This window comes from Perognathus longimembris, chromosome 10, assembly GCF_023159225.1.
Source record: "Perognathus longimembris pacificus isolate PPM17 chromosome 10, ASM2315922v1, whole genome shotgun sequence".
Lineage (NCBI taxonomy): Eukaryota > Metazoa > Chordata > Mammalia > Rodentia > Heteromyidae > Perognathus > Perognathus longimembris.
The window spans coordinates 41,768,185-41,784,937 of NC_063170.1; the positions used below are offsets into that span (position 1 = coordinate 41,768,185).

Below are 16,753 nucleotides of genomic sequence, written 5' to 3' on the forward strand. Positions count from 1 at the left end.
ATTGGGGAAGCAAAAAGTATACTGACTGGCGAGTGTCACGGCCTAGACTCGGGAACTGGTGGAACAACTTTTTTTCACCCTTATTTATTGTCAAAGTGATGTACAGAGAGGTTTACAGTTTCATACATTAGGCCATGGGTACATTTCTTGTACTGTTTGTTACCTCCTCCCTCATTCCCCCCTCCCCCTTTCCTTCTCTCCCCATGAGTTGTTCAGTTGGTTTACACGAAATGGTTTTACAAGTATTGCTTTTGGAGTCGTTTGTCTTTTTATCCTTTGTCTCTCGATTTTGATATTCCCTTTCACTTCCCTAGTTCTAATACCAGTATACACAGTATCCAGGGTACTCAGATGAGATACAGTGATAGTGCGGGTACAACCACAGGATGGGGATACAAGAGGATCATCAACAATAGAAGCTTCAGTTTCACATGGCATGTTGAAAGTAATTACAACAGTGATATAACGTCATTTCCATAACATGGAGTTCATTTCACTTAACATCATCTTATGCATTCATAAGGGCATAGCTATTAGGCTCTTGTGATCCTCTACTGTGACTAGCCTAAACCTGTGCTAATTATTCCCTATGAGGGAGACCATAGAGTCAATGATTCTTTAGGTCTGGCTCACTTCACTTAGTATAATTTTTTCCAAGTCCTTGCATTTCCTTACGAATGGGGCAATGTCATTCTTTCTGATAGAGGCATAAAATTCCATGGTGTATATGTACCACATTTTCCTGATCCATTCGTCTACTGAGGGGCATCTGGGTTGGTTCTGCAAGACAGGGATGTCCACTCTCTCCCCTGCTCTTCAACATAGTACTAGAATTCCTAGCCAAAGCAATTAGGCAAGAAGAAAACATAAAGGGGATCCAAATTGGAAAAGATGAAGTTAAACTTTCTCTCTTCACAGATGACATGATCCTATACCTAAAGAACCCCATATACTGTACTCCCAAGCTACTAGAGCTGATCCAAAACTTTGGCAAAGTAGCAGGATATAAAATAAACCCACAAAAATCAATGGCCTTTCTATATGCTAATGACCTGAAGACTGAGGCTGAAATAAAGCAACTCCTTTTGCAATAGCCTCAAAAAACATAAAATACCTAGGAATAACCTTAAAAAAAGAAGTGAAAGACCTTTATGATGAGAACTTTAAAAACATGAAAAACGAAATTAAGGCAGAACTAAGGAAATGGAACAACTTTTAAACAACTAAAATCTCCCAACCAGCAAAGGAAACAATCAACAAAATGAAAGTCAATTCACAGACTGCAAAAGAATATTTGCAAACCACATATCTGATTAGACTAATGCTGAACTCATCTATAATCCTATCTACTCAGGAGGCTGAGAGGATCGAGGTTCAGAACCAGCCTGGGCAGAAAAATCCATCTCAATTAACCAGCAAAATGCCACAAGTGGAGGTGTGGCTCAAATGGCACAAAACCAACCTTGAGCAGAAAAGCCAAGTGAGAGCCAAGTGAGTTTTGATGATCTCAGAAGGCCCGAGGATGGCAGTGATTCTCCATCCCTGAACCTCCCAGTGCTTTCCTCCAAGCTAGTAGAAGCCCAAGTGTTTTGTGCTTGTCCACACAGCCACTTGGTGAGATCATCAGAACACTGAAACCCTCATATGTTGTTGTTGTTTTGGTTTTTTTGTGGGGGTTTTTTGCCAGTCCTGGGGCTTGGACACAGGACCTGAGCGCTGTCCCTGGCTTCTTATCACTCAAGGCTAACACTCTACCACTTGAGCCACAGCACCACTTCTGGCTTTTTCTATTTATGTGGTACTGAGGATTGACCCAAGGGCTTCATGTATACGAGACAAGCACTTTGCCACTAGGCCATATTCCCAGCCCAAAGATGGTAAGAATTGAAGGACACTGAGTCTCTCTGAATAGGTTTATTTTACATGAAAACAGCAACAAGAAATCAAAAGTTGTCTCCCAGTTAATCAAAAACAAATACCAGCTAAGCTCACTCAGGGCTTCCTGGGGTAATGGAGATTCTCATAGTTAACTGAGTTTAAGTGCAAAGTGGAGCGCTTAGTTTATTCAGGAAGATAATTTGTCTCAATGAAATTTTCAAATGCTTAGAAGCCTAGCAGTATATCCTAAGTACCAGAGCACACTCAGGTTTAGGCAAGTCACAGCAGTGGATCACAAGAGCCCAATATCTATACCCTTATGAACACATAAGATGATGCTAAGTGAAATGAACTCCATGTTATGGAAACGATTGTTATATCACAGTTGTAACTACTTTCAACGTCCCATCTATATCTGTAGCTTCTATTATTGATGATGTTCTTGTATCACCTTCCTGTGGTTGTACCTACACTATCTCTGTAATCTTATCTGAGTATATTGGAAACCATGTATACTGGTATTAGAACTAGGAAATACCAAAATTGAGAGACACAGGGTAAAAAAAGACAAACAACTACAAAAGCAATACTTGCAAAACTGTTTGGTGTAAGTGAACTGAACACCTCATGGGGGGAAAGGGAAAGGGGGAGGAGAGAGGCGGGTATGAGGGACGAGGTAACAAACAATACAAGTAATGAATCCAATGTCTAACCTATGAAACTGTAACCTCTCTGTACATCAGTTTGATAATAAAAATTTTTAAATAAAATAAAATAAAATTCAAAAAAATGTATTTTTGTAATAGTGAAAAGTATGATACAGAAACCAACATCAATAAATTGCCAAAATATTTCATAAGACAAAAGAATAACAAATAGATGAAAAATGATACATGTGTATATGTGTTTATATATACATATACTATATATATATATATATATAAACTCAGGGCCTGGGCACTGTTTCTGAGCTTCTTTTGCTCAAGGCTAGCACTCTACTACTTGATCCACAGCCACTTCCAGCCTTTTCTGTTTATGTGGCACTGAGGAATCAAACCCAGGTTCATGCATGCTAGGCAAGCACTCAACCAGTAAGCCACATTCCCAACCCCTCCTCATATATATATGTATGTATACATATATGTATATATACATAGATATGTGAGATATATATATATATGCTGGGGATATAGCTCATTGATAAAGCATTTGCCTACCATGTAACAAGGTTCTGAGTTCAATCCCCAGCACAGCAAAAAAAACAATACAAACCCCACAAATTTCATAGGTTGTTGGGCACTGCTGACTTATGCCTGTCATTCAAGCTACTCAAGAGGCTGAAGTCTGAGGATCCTGATTCAAAGCCAGCTCAGGCAGGAAAGTCTATTGAGACTCTTTTCTCTAATTCACCAGCAAAAAAAAAAAAAATGAAGCTATGGCTCAAGTGGTAAAAAGCACAGGACCAAAGAAAGAAAGAAAGAAAGAAAGAAAGAAAGAAAGAAAGAAAGAAAGAAAGCAAGCACAGGACCTATAGTCCTAGCACTGTGGAGGAACCCCATTTCAACTTTACATAAATGAAATATTTTCACAAAGGATCAGGGAGGAAAGAATGATGGAGAGAAAGAGCCTTAGGAAAGCAGAGGTCAGAGATAAGGAAAGGACTCAAGGGCATGAGAAGGAATATGGTGTCCACGTGGGAAGAAATGGTGCCCGCCTGAGTAGGACAGAGAGATTATCTCAGGGCCGGGAACACTGTAAGGAGTGCATGGAGCCAGAAGAGATTAGCTATGAAAGGAAATGTGGGCTGACTCCAGATGGGGCTTTCATGTGACATGTGTCAGGGTCCAACCATCAATTCCCTATTATGTTAACAATACAGGGGCTGGGGATATGGCCTAGTGGCAAGAGTGCTTGCCTTGTATACATGAGGCCCTGGGTTCGATTCGCCAGCACCACATATACAGAAAACGGCCAGAAGTGGCGCTGTGGCTCAAGTGTCAGAGTGCTAGCCTTGAGCAAGAAGAAGCCAGGGACAGTGCTCAGGCCCTTGAGTCCAAGGCCCAGGACTGGCCAAAACAACAACAACAAAAAAAAAAAAAAAACAACAATATATAGCAATAACATATTACCAGGTAATTTGGATTTTATAGCACTGCATATCTAATTCACGCCTTCATAATCTAGTAATATGACAGATTAGCCTAGGTGAGATCACTTGACAAGAATAAGTAATGATTATTATGAGGCCAGGCACAGGGGTGAGGCCTCTAATCCAGCTACTCAGGAGGATTGCTATTCAAAGCCTGCCTGAGCAGGAACGTCTAGGACACTCTTATCTCCAACTAAACACCAAAAACCCAGACGTGGAGCTGTGGCTCAAGTGGTAGAGCCTTGAGCACAAAAGCTCAGGGACAGTGCCCAGGCCCTGAGTTGAAGCCCCAAAACTGGCAAATAAATAAAAAATAAAAATATGTGAACATTTACTATTTTTCAGGTATTTGATAGGCATTTTACATGTCACTTAATTCTCTATTGTTATAAGAAGGGATGATGATTAAGTTTAAAAAATGGCTCCAGGAGCTGAGAATATGGCTTAGTGGTAGAGTGCTTGCCAACATGCATGAAGCCCTGGGTTCAATTCCTCAGTACCACATAAACAGAAAAGGTCTGAAATGGTGCTGTGGCTCCAGTGGTAGAATGTTTTCTTAAGAAAAAGAAGCTCAGGAATAGTAACGAAGCCCTAAGTTCAAGCCTCAGGACTAGCAAAATATAAAAATAAAAAATAAATTTGAAAAATGGCTCCATTTCCAGAAAAGTCAATAGATGAGCTAATATATGAACCTAGCCAATCTGATTAAAAATTAGTATTAAAATGAAGCATTTAAAGTGATTCTGATATGTATCTGAGTGTGGTGGTATAAACCTGGAATCTCAGCACCTATAGAGTCACAGGCAGGAATTCAAGACCAGCCTGAGCAATGTAGAGATATCTTGTCTCAACAAAATAGTAATGAAAGGGTAAGCCTGATATTTGAATAACAGTCACAATTTTTCAACCAAAATAATCCCTGGGAAATGGCGCTGTGGCTCAAAGTGGTAAAGTGCTAGCCTTGAACTGAAGAACTCAGTGCCCAGGCCAAGAATTCAAGCCCCACAACTGACAAAAAATAAGAAACAAACAAACAAACCAAAAACAAAATAATCACTAAAGAAAAAAAGACCATATAAATTTTGTCTTCCTCAACTGCTTTTTCATTTTATTAATGCATGTATTTCTATAATTTATATACAAAATGTAAGTGTTCCAATGCATATACAAAATGTACATGTGCTACCACCAAATATATTATAAAAATAACTTATTTAAAATAATGCTTTAGTATTTATTGTTACCATGGTAATAATAAACTACCATTCACTGATCACTTATTATAAGCCAGACCTTTAATTTGGTATACCTCATGTCCTCTTCCTCTTCACAAATCTCAGAATCCCACATCCTTAGGCCTATTTTGCAATGGAAAAGACTTACCAGCATAATAATCATTGTGAGAAACAACATACAAATCATGTCCCTCATTTCCTTCTTTAAGTACTTCTTCATGGGATTTGGGTGGGTTCACTACTTCTCTAGCAGAGAATTCTGAAGGCAGAATCAAAGAAATCAGTTTTAAGTTTTTTTTTTTCATCTACTTCTAATGTACTTAAATTGACTAGGACAAATGACACGCAAGGCAAACTGATTTCATTAGCTACATATGCATCCTGTAAGCTGCTCATTCCTGCATGAGTAAAGATTTATCAAGACAAGACATAGTCTAAGGGTCTATTTCGTTAGAGAGCTCTTCTTGACCTCACTCACTCCCAAAATTTCTAAAGAAATTAGAACTCTAGCCTGGCACCAGTGGCTCACGCCTGTTATCATAGCTACTCAGCAGACTGACATCTGAGGATCACAGTTCGAAACCAGCCCCGGAAGGAGAGTCTTACCTCCAATTAACTGTAAAAAAGCTGGAAGTGAAGATGTGCTGAAATGAAGCTAAGGGATAGTGCACAAGATTTGAATTCAAGACCCAGGACTGCCACAAATAACAACAACAGAACTTTGTTGATAGTCAACCCTTAAAGCTTCCCTGAATCACATTCTAAGCCCAGTTAAATTGCCAGTACTTAGATATTAGCTTCAATCTTTTAAGGTGATCTAAGAAATTTTGAATTACAAATTAGAACCCTTGGAAGTCCATGAAGTATGCCATGGCACAATTTTTACCAATTGTAAAAATTATATATAGGCCACATGTCTCAAGCTTGTTTTGTTCTGAATCCAGCCTCAAAATAAGTTCTTTTTCCTACAGGCTCCAAACCTAAATAAGACCTGTTTGTTGAATAGCTGCTTCCCCATACTGGTGGTCCTCAGTTGTGTGTACAATGAATTATCTTGTTTTTTATTGGGTTACCTAATTGTTGTTGTTGTTGGCACTGCAGCTTGAATTCAGGGCCTTGAGCTCTTGCATGATGATTTTGCTGAAGTCTAGTGCTCTATCACTTGAGCCACACTTCCACTTCCAGCTTTTTTGCCAATTAATTTGAGAAAAGTATACTTTCTGCCCAGGCTGGTTTTGAAACTCCATCCTCAGGTCTCAGTCTAGGAGATTACAGGCGTGAGCCATCTACTATTGCCTACTATTTTTAAAACCAACTTCATTTACTGTTTCATTATTCTTTTTCAACATAACAATATAGATCAAGAAGAGTCCTTCCTTGTGGGTTAATACACAAGTATGCATCATGAATCTGAAGCTTGATGTGCAGCATTTACAAACTTGTTTGTCTTATGACTCATAACAAGATAAGAGTCAGAATGCATCAGAGGCGTTGAAACACACCCATGCTTATCTAGAAAGAAGACTGCAGATCTCACACAACTGGCCTTAATGCCAACTTTTCTACCTCCCTCCTATTATTATATCTTGTTATTCAACTCACATTTTCATTCTAAAACCTGGATTTGTATTGTCCTCATACCCATAAACTCAAGGATTTGAGTTCAGAAAGTAGCCTTCTTATCACAATTCCGTTGTCCATTCTTGAATAATTATTTAGTCCATCACCAAAAACAGAACTAGTGATATATTTTTTTCCAACTTCCCATGAGGACTTCTTTACAACCCCTTCCCATCCCTTGTTTATTGTACTACCTCTGATGACTGGTGTCCCAAATGTTGTTTTGATTATATCCAGTCCTTTTGGTAATCCTGGTGTTTGATCTTGGGATCTTCCTAATGGTGCTTGTTGATTGCTAAGATACACAGATTCTTTTTTATCTTTAACTAACTGTTGAAATCTGGTGATAGGCTGTGGGTTTATCAATGCGTGAGCCTAAAGAAATCACATAAGGAGGACCAGGAAAGAGAGGGCAATACAGGTTAATCTAAGTAAACTATAATATACACGTGTATGAATTACCACATTGAACCTTTTGCATAATTAATATTCGCTGAAAAAATAATGAAAGACAATAAAGTAAAATAGGCTATATGTGTAGAAGGGTACCAGCAAAAAGCAAGAGAGTGTTAACAGAGAAGAGAAGGGAGTAAACAGATGATAGTAAATACTTCACATTAATATATGGAAACAGAAGAACAAAAACCACCGGGAGCCTTTGGCTCGCATCTGTAATTCTAGTTATTCAGAAAGCTGAGATTTAAGGATCCTGGTTTGAAGCCAGCCTGGACAGACAAATTCATGGGATTCATATCTCCAATTGCCCAGCAAAATATTAGAATGAAGATATGGCTCAAGTGGTACCAGCCTTGTGTTGTACTAAGCCTCAAGCTGGGACAGCCTTGAGTGAAAAAGGTAAAAGCAAGAGTATGAGGCCCTGAGTTCAAACCCCAGTACAAGCACAATATTTGAATAAAATAAACATTAAAAAGAAAGGAATGGAAAGGGGAAGGAAAGGAAAGAGGGAGAAGGAAGGGAGGGAGGGAGGCGAAAAGGAATGAAGGGAAAAGAAAAGGAGAGAAGAAAGAGGATACTGAGAGGGAGGCATAGGAAAGAAAGGAGGAAAAGAAACATCTGTGGAATTGTTTTAGAAGGGGGAAATGAATGAGAGATGGAGGGGGAGTAAAATGGAACAGACTATATTGTGTATATTATGGCAATGTCACAGTAAAAAAATTCCCCTTCCTACAACTAATATATGCTAATAAAATTTAAAAATACCAGGGACTAATGGCTCATATCTGTAATCCTAGCTTCTCAGAGGGCTGAGATGTGAGGACTGAGGGTCAAAGCTAGTTCAGTAAGGAAGTCCTTGAGATTCTGCTCTTCAATTAGCAAAAACTCTGGTGTTGTGGCTCAAAGTGGTAAAGCACTAGCCTTGGGCAAAAGAGCTCAGGGACAGTGCCCAAGCCTTGAGTTCAAGCCCCACAATAGACTAAAAGAAAAATAAATAAATAAGGGATTAAAAAATTTTAAGTTACAGAGCTGAGTACAAGTGGCTCACAACTGTAGTCCTATCTACTCAGGACACTGATATTTGAGGGTTGCAGTTCAAAAACAGCCCAGGTATATAGAAAAAAGCCAGAAGTGGCACTGTGGCTAAAGTGGTAGAGTGCTTGCCTAGCATGCATGAAGCCCTGGGTTTGATTCCTCAGTGTCACATAAACAGACAAAGCCGGAAGTGGCACTGTGGCTCCAGTGGTAGAGTGCTAGCCTTGAGCAAAAGAAGCTCAAGGATAGTGCTCAGGCCCTGAGTTCAAGCCCCACAACTGGGCGGGGGGGGGGGGGGGAGAGAGAGAGAGAGAGAGAGAGAGAGAGAGAGAGAGAGAGAGAGAGAGAGAGAGAGAGAGAGAGAGAGGAAGGGAAGGAAGGAGGGATGGAGGGACAGAGGGTGAGAGGGCGGGAGGGAGGGGGAGGATACTGAAGGAGGAAGTAACAAGTTGGATTGGATAAGAAATGTATTTCCCTTACATATGAAACTGTAACCCCTCTGTATATCACTTTGACAATAAAGAAGAAAATAAAATAAAAGACCAAAAAAAATGAAGAAAAACACAAGAACCAATTTCCACACATTCTCTTCAGAGTGGATAGAATCTAAGACTATCCATTCAATCAGTAGCTGGTAATGTTCTGGCTCAGACTACACTTCACAGTGCCTGTCAGAGCCCCCAGGAGACAAGAAGTGGTTTTCAAGACTGTCTATTCCCTGGCAAAGCCTGCCAGCCTTTCTATTTAACATTACTTGATAGAATGCAACAGGCTTTTCATCATCTAAAGGACAATGGCTTATACTGTGACCATTTCTCCACACTCTCTCACCTGCTTGTTAGATTCTTTTTTCATTGTCTTTTAGAGGACAGGTTGAAGAAGGTGGAAAGGAGATTAGCATTGATAAATTCCATTGATTTTATTGGTACATTTTCACCATGGTAAATTACTAATGTAGGGGGTGAGGAGTTACCGGTACTGTAATTTTAGATCTTATTCCATGGGTCAAATATGGTGCAATTTGGGGATCATTTGCTCTGCCATAAAATATTCTTTCTTCTCCAGGAGGTGGATATCTAAAGTTGAAGTATTTTTTGGCCTCAGGTGGCGTGATCAGCTACAAAGAAGGAGAAAAGAAAATAGAACTAGTAAGTACATTTTTTTTTTTTTTGTGGGTCATGGGGTTTGAACTCTGGGCCTGGGTGCTGTCCCTGAGCTCTTCAGCTCAAAGCTAGTGCTCTACCACTTTGAGCCACAGTGCCACTTCTGGTTTTCTGGTGGTTAATTGGAGATAAGAGTCTCATAGACTTTCCTGCCTGAGCTGGCTTTGAACTGTGATCCTCAGATCTCAGCCTCCTGAGTAGCTAGGATTGCAGGCATGAACCACTGGCCTGGCTGAAAGTACAATTTTTAAAAGGTTAGCAGAACATTTCCAATCAAACTCCCTTAATTTCATATGTTCAGCAAAGGAATTGGTTACTAACAGCAGCCTCAAATAATATGCGTTTACTTATGGAAATAATGTATATTTAAAAGTTATGCCAAGAAAATAGTAAGTATCCAGGTTAGAAATTATTACTAATAGCCAGGTGCAGGTAGATCATGCCTGTAATCCTTGCTACTCAGAAGGAAGAGATCTGAGAATCAAAGTGCAAAACCAGCTGAAGTAGAAAAGTTGTGAAATTTTTATCACTGCTTAACCCCCACGAAGTCAGAATTGGAGCTTTGGCTCAAGTAGGAGAGTGCAAATATTGAGTGGAAAAGGCTAAGGGAGGGCACCCGGACCCTGAGTTCAAGCCCCAGAAAAACCTAGAAAGAAAGAGGAAGAGAGACAGAGAGGGAACAAAAGAGAAGGAAGGAAGGAAGGAAGGAAGGAAGGAAGGAAGGAAGGAAGGAAGGAAGGAAGGAAGGAAGGAAGGAAGGAAGGAAGGGAGGGAGGGAGGGAGGGAGGGAGGGAGGGAGGGAGGGAGGGAGGGAGGGAGGGAGGGAAGGAAGGGGAGGGAGGGAAGGGAAGGAGTTATTACCAGTAATGGTAATAAATATGATTATTTTTACTGGTATTAAATACCTAGAAGGTTTTGTAGCACTCAAATTATAAACTCAGAATTTTCACTTTCTTGGACAAAATCAATAGAAGATCCCATTGTACACTAAAGATTATAATTATAACTCTACCACATTAAACTTATACCATTCTGCTAAGAAATACAGAATTGTCTATCTCCTAATGTTCAAGGTAAAAATAGATACATAAAGCCAGGTACCTTCAATCCTGGCTATTCAGTTGGCTGAGATCTGAAGATCGATGTTCAAATTCAGCCCAGGCAGGAAAGTCCATGACACTCTTGTTTCCAATTAAACTCACACACACACACACACACAGAGCCAGAAGTGGAGTTGTAGCTCAAGTGGAAGAGTACTAGTCTTGAGCAAAAACACTTAGGGACAGCATCCAGGCCCTGAATTCAAGCCTCAAAACCAACACACACACACACACACACACACACACACACACACACGACATATAAAGACATTGGAAGTGCTCACCCTAGGCAGTTTTTCAGTCAGACAAGTTGCAACTCTATATCCAACCGGTTTAATTTTTCCTGCCTAAAGCAAAAAAAGTGACAGTGATTATTGTCAGAGTAGAAAAAAAGCATTTTTTTGTCAGTCCTGGGGCTTGGACTTAGGTCCTGAGCACTGTCCCTGGCTTCTTTTTGCTCAGGGCTAACACTCTACCACTTGAGCCACAGAGCTACTTCTGGCCTATTCTGTTTTTGTGGTGCTGAGGAATCAAACCCAGGGCTTCATGAGTGCTAGTCAAGCACTCTACCCCTAAGCCACATTCCCAGCCCAACAAAAGAGCATTTTGAAGATTGAAGCTTATTTCAGATTTGATCTGTGCTTTTGATGCTATGAAGTTCCTTTGACTACTACTACTACTGGTAATAATAATAAATGTTATGGGGCTGGGGGAATGGTTAAAATAGTAAAGTGGCTGCCTAGCAACAATGAAGCCCTGAGTTCAAACACCTGCACTGCAAACTAATTAATTAATTAGATCCCACATATATTCTAATATAATTGTAAGTATATTTAATTGTGATCGAGCACTGTCAGTGTTTGATCTAATTACAGAAAATTATAATTTTTGAAGTTTCAGCAAGGATTTATTTTCGTATAACAGGATAATATACAGAGAAATAGAAAAATAAAAGAGAGCTAGAGAGATGGGCTGGAAATGTGGCTTAGCTGTAGTATGCTTGCCTAGCATGCCCGCAGCCCTGAATTCAATTCCTCCGTACCACATAAAGAGAAAAGTCCAGAAGTGGTGCTATAGCTCAAGTGGTAGAGCAAAAAGTAGCCAGGGATAGTACTCAGGTCAGGTCCTGAGTCAGAGAGACATTTCCTATTCTCTATGCAGGAAATCAGAACTAAAGACAAAATGGTGGACTGGAATCATGGCTCAAGTGGTAGAATGCAAGTCATGAGCAAGAAAGTGGCATGAGTATGGAGCCCTGGGTTCAAGTCCCAGTACACACACACACACACACACACACACTAAAAAAAATGGTAGTTATTATTAATAGCTTTAGTACTTTCTCAGTTCTAAGAGTCCATCTGTTGTAGAGCTGACTCCATCTTGATTAGGGAAACATGGTAGGTAATGTTGGGGAGAATAGAGCTAACTCCATCTTGATTATTAGTCAACCTGACCCCAAAATTCTGCTTCTGTAAATGGCTTGCTCGTTTGTTGCTTGTTCCACCCTCTGTGTCAACCTCCTACATCTGTGCCACGCTTGCTCATTTGTTGCTTACTCTACCCACTGTATCAAGCCCCTACATCTGTGTTACGCTTTTACCTTTATAAACCCTGCTAACTGAAGGGTCGCGGCTTCGATTCAGATCCATTAAGTCGGTGATGATCGTGAGTCCAGACTTGTGCTTGCAATAAAGACTTGTGCGTTTGCATCAGATTCGGCTCCTTGGTGGTTTTGGGGGACCCCAAATCTCGGCATAACACTTCCACCCTAATCCTAAGACAGTGGTTTGGTGTGGGCAAGGCCACCCAAAACATGGGATCAGTAGTGATTTTTGAACTTAGGTTTGCCAGACAAGCCTTTTAATTCCTGTTGTTTTACCCACTTTAAAGTTAGAAGGGTTTAACATTCATTTTCAGGGTGGGGAGCAGAAAATGTTTCTCTCTCTTCTCCATTTCTCCCTCCTTTAATCCTGTTACACAAAAATGAATCCAAATTAAAACTTTTTAAAAATTGGGCCAGGCACCAGTGGCTCATACCTGTAATCCTAGCTGCTCAGCAGGCTGAAATTTGAGGATTGAGGTTCAAAGACAGCCCAGACAGGGAAGTCCTTGAGACTCTGCTCTCCAATTAACTAGCAAAAAATGCAGAAAGTACAGTATTGGCTCAAGTAGTAGAGCCCTAGCTTTGAGCAAAAATGCTCAAAGATAGCACACAGGCCCTGAGTTAAATCCCCTAGAATGGTACTAAATACACAAACAAACAAATACAAAAATTTCAGAAAAAAAATTTCAGAGACAGTACCATGGTCCTGAGTTCAAACCCAATAATGAACAACATCAACAACAAAAAGTGAGAATGTAAGGCAATGAGTTCAAGTCCATGTAACCCTTCCACAAAAATATCCCTGCAAGGCTGGGAATGTGGCTTAGTAGTAGAGGGCTTGCCCAGCATGCACAAAGCCCTGGGTTTGATTACTCAGTACCACATACACAGAAAAAGCCAGAAGTAGCAGTGTGGCTCACATGGTAGCCTAGAGCAAAAGAAGCTCAGGGACAGTGCTCAGGTCCTAGTCAAAGCCCAGGACGGGTAAACAAACAAAGAAATCCAAATCCCTCCAAAGCTCTAGACTGCAGTTCTTTGAAAGCAGGTACTCTAATTTTTCATCTATGTAGCCTCATGGCTTTACATTGTCCAATCATTGTAGGTACTATCTTTACTTGGATTATTTTATTTTATTTTATTTTTGTCAATTGTGGGTCTTGAACTCTGAGCCTGGGCACTGTTCCTGAACTCTTCAGTTCAAGGCTAGTGCTCTGCCACTTGAGCCACAGTACCACTTCCAGTTTTCTGAGGTTTATTGTAGATAAACATCTCACAGATTTTCCTGCCCAGGCTGGCTTTGAACTGAGATCCTCAGATCTTGCCTCTTGAGAAGTGTCAAGCACCAGTGCCCTGCTAATTTTATTGTTTTAGGACATTATCTTGCTATGTAACTCAAGTTGACTGCAAAAGATCTTCCCAAATCTGCCTTCAGAGTACTGGAATTTCTTGTAGGGGCCTCCATGTCCACCCAAAGTTAGTCTTTATTCCTATTTGAGAGATATCTATATCATGTCAATCAGAGATGTTTTAACACTGAGAAATTTCTTTTCTAAATCCTTATCATACTTAGAATGCTCAGTATAGTAGTGGAGATTCAAGTCTATAATCACATCAGGACTTGAAGGGTCCTGATGTTCATATTCAAGGCCAGCATTGGCTAGATAGTAAATTGAGGCTAGCCTGAACTATAGAGAACTTGCCTAAAAAAATAAAATACAGTGTGAGAAGTAGAGATTTTAAAACTGCCTGTGTTGAAAATCAGGTTAGAAGACATAACAAATCCAGAAACAGGAACAGGAAGCAGACATTGTCAAGTAAAAAGTAAAAATCTGACCAGGTGCCAGTGGCTCTCACCTGTAATTCTAGCTATTCAGGAGGCTAAGGTCTGAGGATAGGAGTTAGAAGCCAACTCAGGAAGAAAATTGTGAGACACTTATCTCCAATTAACTACCCAAAATCCAGAAATGGAATTGTGGCTCAAGTAGCAGCCTTGAGGGGAGCTCAGCAACAGCACCTTCTGCTTGAACTCAGGACCAGGACCACCTGTACCAACTCCTCCAACTCCCCCCCCCCCCCCGGAAAAAAGTAAAATGTCAGTGCCTGGGGAAACCCAACAATGGAATCAAAAGGCCAAATGGGCCAAAGCCAAAAGGATGGCCTAAATGCCAATGAGATCCTTAGTCTGAGATGCAGACAAAACTGCAGAATTCCTCTGTTCCTCAGAGTTTCATTACTCTCAAATCTCAGTATGTGAAATCTTTTATTCCAAGAATGCCTTTAAGATGCTTTAGAATCACCAATTCAAGGACAGCCTAAGATATTATATATTAATTTTGAGGCTTTGTTGGACTACATAACAAGACCCTGTCCTAAAACAGCAAAAAGCAGAAAGATGCTCCCTTCATGCTCAATACTACAGTATCACACTCAGATCTGATACTCAGACATCCCACTCTTTTCTCCAGTCTTTCTCTCCTTTGATTAATTAATCTTTCTTCCTTGAACAATCCTTGTCTTATGAGCTCATCTTTCTACAGTGTACTTCAAGAATGTCAGGGTGTCCCAAGTTTTCTGCCTTCAACTTTTCCAGTTCACACCCATGGCTTCAACTTGCTCACTGTGTCCACTGTCTTGGCAATCCAACGGTCTCTCTGTCTTCACCTGCCATTTCAAACTCAAGATATCCACAAATTCAATACTATTAATTTCCTCTCAAGCCTAAAGTTCATCTTCCCTAGCATGCAAAATCCCTAGTGCTGGGTTAAATCCCTAGTACTAAGGAGGAAAAAACAAAAAATGTTAACTGTGAACTTCTGAATTGTAGATTTTTAGATCTCTTCTTCATCGCTCAATGCCTAAATAACCTAAGTCAAATTTTGTGTGCCAGTCCTGGGCTTGTCCTTGAGATTTTTGTTCAAGGCTAGTGCCCAGTACCATCACACACACACACACACACACACACACACGAAGAGGAAGGCATAGGTACACACGCAGCTCCTTGAGAGAACAAGGAAGAAAAAATAAAAACACATCAAACACTTACACTTGGCAAGCAAGGTGTCCGGTCAAAATATTTCCCAGAGTATATGGGTCTGATGCAATCTGGAGGTTCCACTCCCTGTTCAGTGTTTGCAGCCTCCTTTTTCTCTTCGGGTTGTGGGACAAACTGATTCCAAGGAGGTTCAATCACCAAGCCCACTTGGGGCTCTGGAGCCTTAGTTTCATCTGCGTCCTCCCCTGGCGGCAGCCCAATGTCTACATCCACAGAGTCCAGGTCTATTCTGGGTTTCACCACAACACAAGTGGACTTTTTTTCCTGTTGCTCTCCGGGTTCTAAACTTGAAACGGGTTGCTTTCCCACTGAAGCCTTTGTTTCTTCCGGGCCACTGGCCTTAGGTTCCTTCTTACACCGTTCAGCCTGGGGAAGCCTACAGGGCATGGTCAGAGGGGGCGGTGTCACCCATCCCCCAGGACAGCCTTCAAGGTACTTGTATTCTAACCCCACTCTTCTTTCTGGCAACACACCCAGAGGCTGTGCCCCCCTGAAATCTGATGCCCCGTCACCTCCTAAATTGTACTTCTCAGCAGACAAGGCAATCTGTCTTTCTAATAATCCCATTTCAGGCCCAGGGCCCAGTGGAGGTTTTGTTTCTGATGACGCCAAGTTCTCATGATAATGATTCCTCACCGCAGGGCTCTCCTCCCACAGACGATTTCCTTTTTCAAGTCCTAGTCCCAGCCCTAACTCTGTAGGCGGTTTTGTCCCCATAAGCGTGCTCCTGTCTTCTAAGTCATCTTTTCCTTTTTGGGTAAAACAGACCTCCATGCTCAGGGGAGAGTTCTCCCCAGGCCCCGTCATTCCTCCGAGGGCACTCATGGCTCAGGGGGTAGCTGTACCTGGGTGGAGGGAGGTTTGGAATTCTTTAGGGGACCCCAGTATCACGAAAGAGCAACTCTCCCCTCTGCTTCCTGCCTGCCTAGCTCGCCCAGCGGAGTTGACACAGCAGCAGGTGGAGTCTGTTTACGCGGTTACCTGGGAAACTGCGGGAGGGCGGGGGGGGGGGGGGGAAGGGGGAGGGCTGGGCCAGCAAGTCCTCCTAGGGCTATCCCACCCCTCTTTCCTTCCCTTCCTTTTTGGCCTCAATTTTTCCTTTTTCTGTCTCTAATAATTTTTACTACCTCTGTAGAGCAAGAAAGCTAGAATGGTGTGGCTCTTGGGAACTGGAGCCATAGTTCACCAACCACTCTCTGGTTTGCCAAGCAATTCAGAACTATTAAAATAGTTTCAAATATAAAATCATTCACCACCATTGGCTTAATTTGACTGGTGGTCGCCTGGGAGCAAGTCACTCTTGGGTGGTGATCACTTTATGCCCTTCCTTGCTCCTAAGTATCTCCACACCACATGTGGTGTGTTTTGTTTTTTTTTTTAATTTTACTGTTTTTATAAAAGTGATGTACAGAGATGTTACAGTTACATAAATCAGGTAAAGAGAATATTTCTTTTTGAACAA

At 41.1% G+C, this 16,753-nt stretch overlaps 1 protein-coding gene across 1 annotated transcript in view; it reads right to left on the reverse strand.

The window, feature by feature from the left end:
- The window catches only part of Efhb (EF-hand domain family member B), a 55,962-nt gene extending 39,864 nt beyond the window's left edge, over positions 1 to 16,098 (reverse strand). Inside the window, exons 1-5 of the mRNA XM_048354773.1 lie at positions 15,283 to 16,098; positions 10,921 to 10,983; positions 9,347 to 9,490; positions 7,077 to 7,257; positions 5,411 to 5,521 (exon numbers count right to left, since the gene is read on the reverse strand). Of these exons, the coding sequence (XP_048210730.1) occupies positions 5,411 to 5,521; positions 7,077 to 7,257; positions 9,347 to 9,490; positions 10,921 to 10,983; positions 15,283 to 16,098 (1,315 nt within the window). The remainder of the gene's footprint in view (positions 1 to 5,410; positions 5,522 to 7,076; positions 7,258 to 9,346; positions 9,491 to 10,920; positions 10,984 to 15,282) is intronic.
- Positions 16,099 to 16,753: the final 655 nt, after the last annotated feature.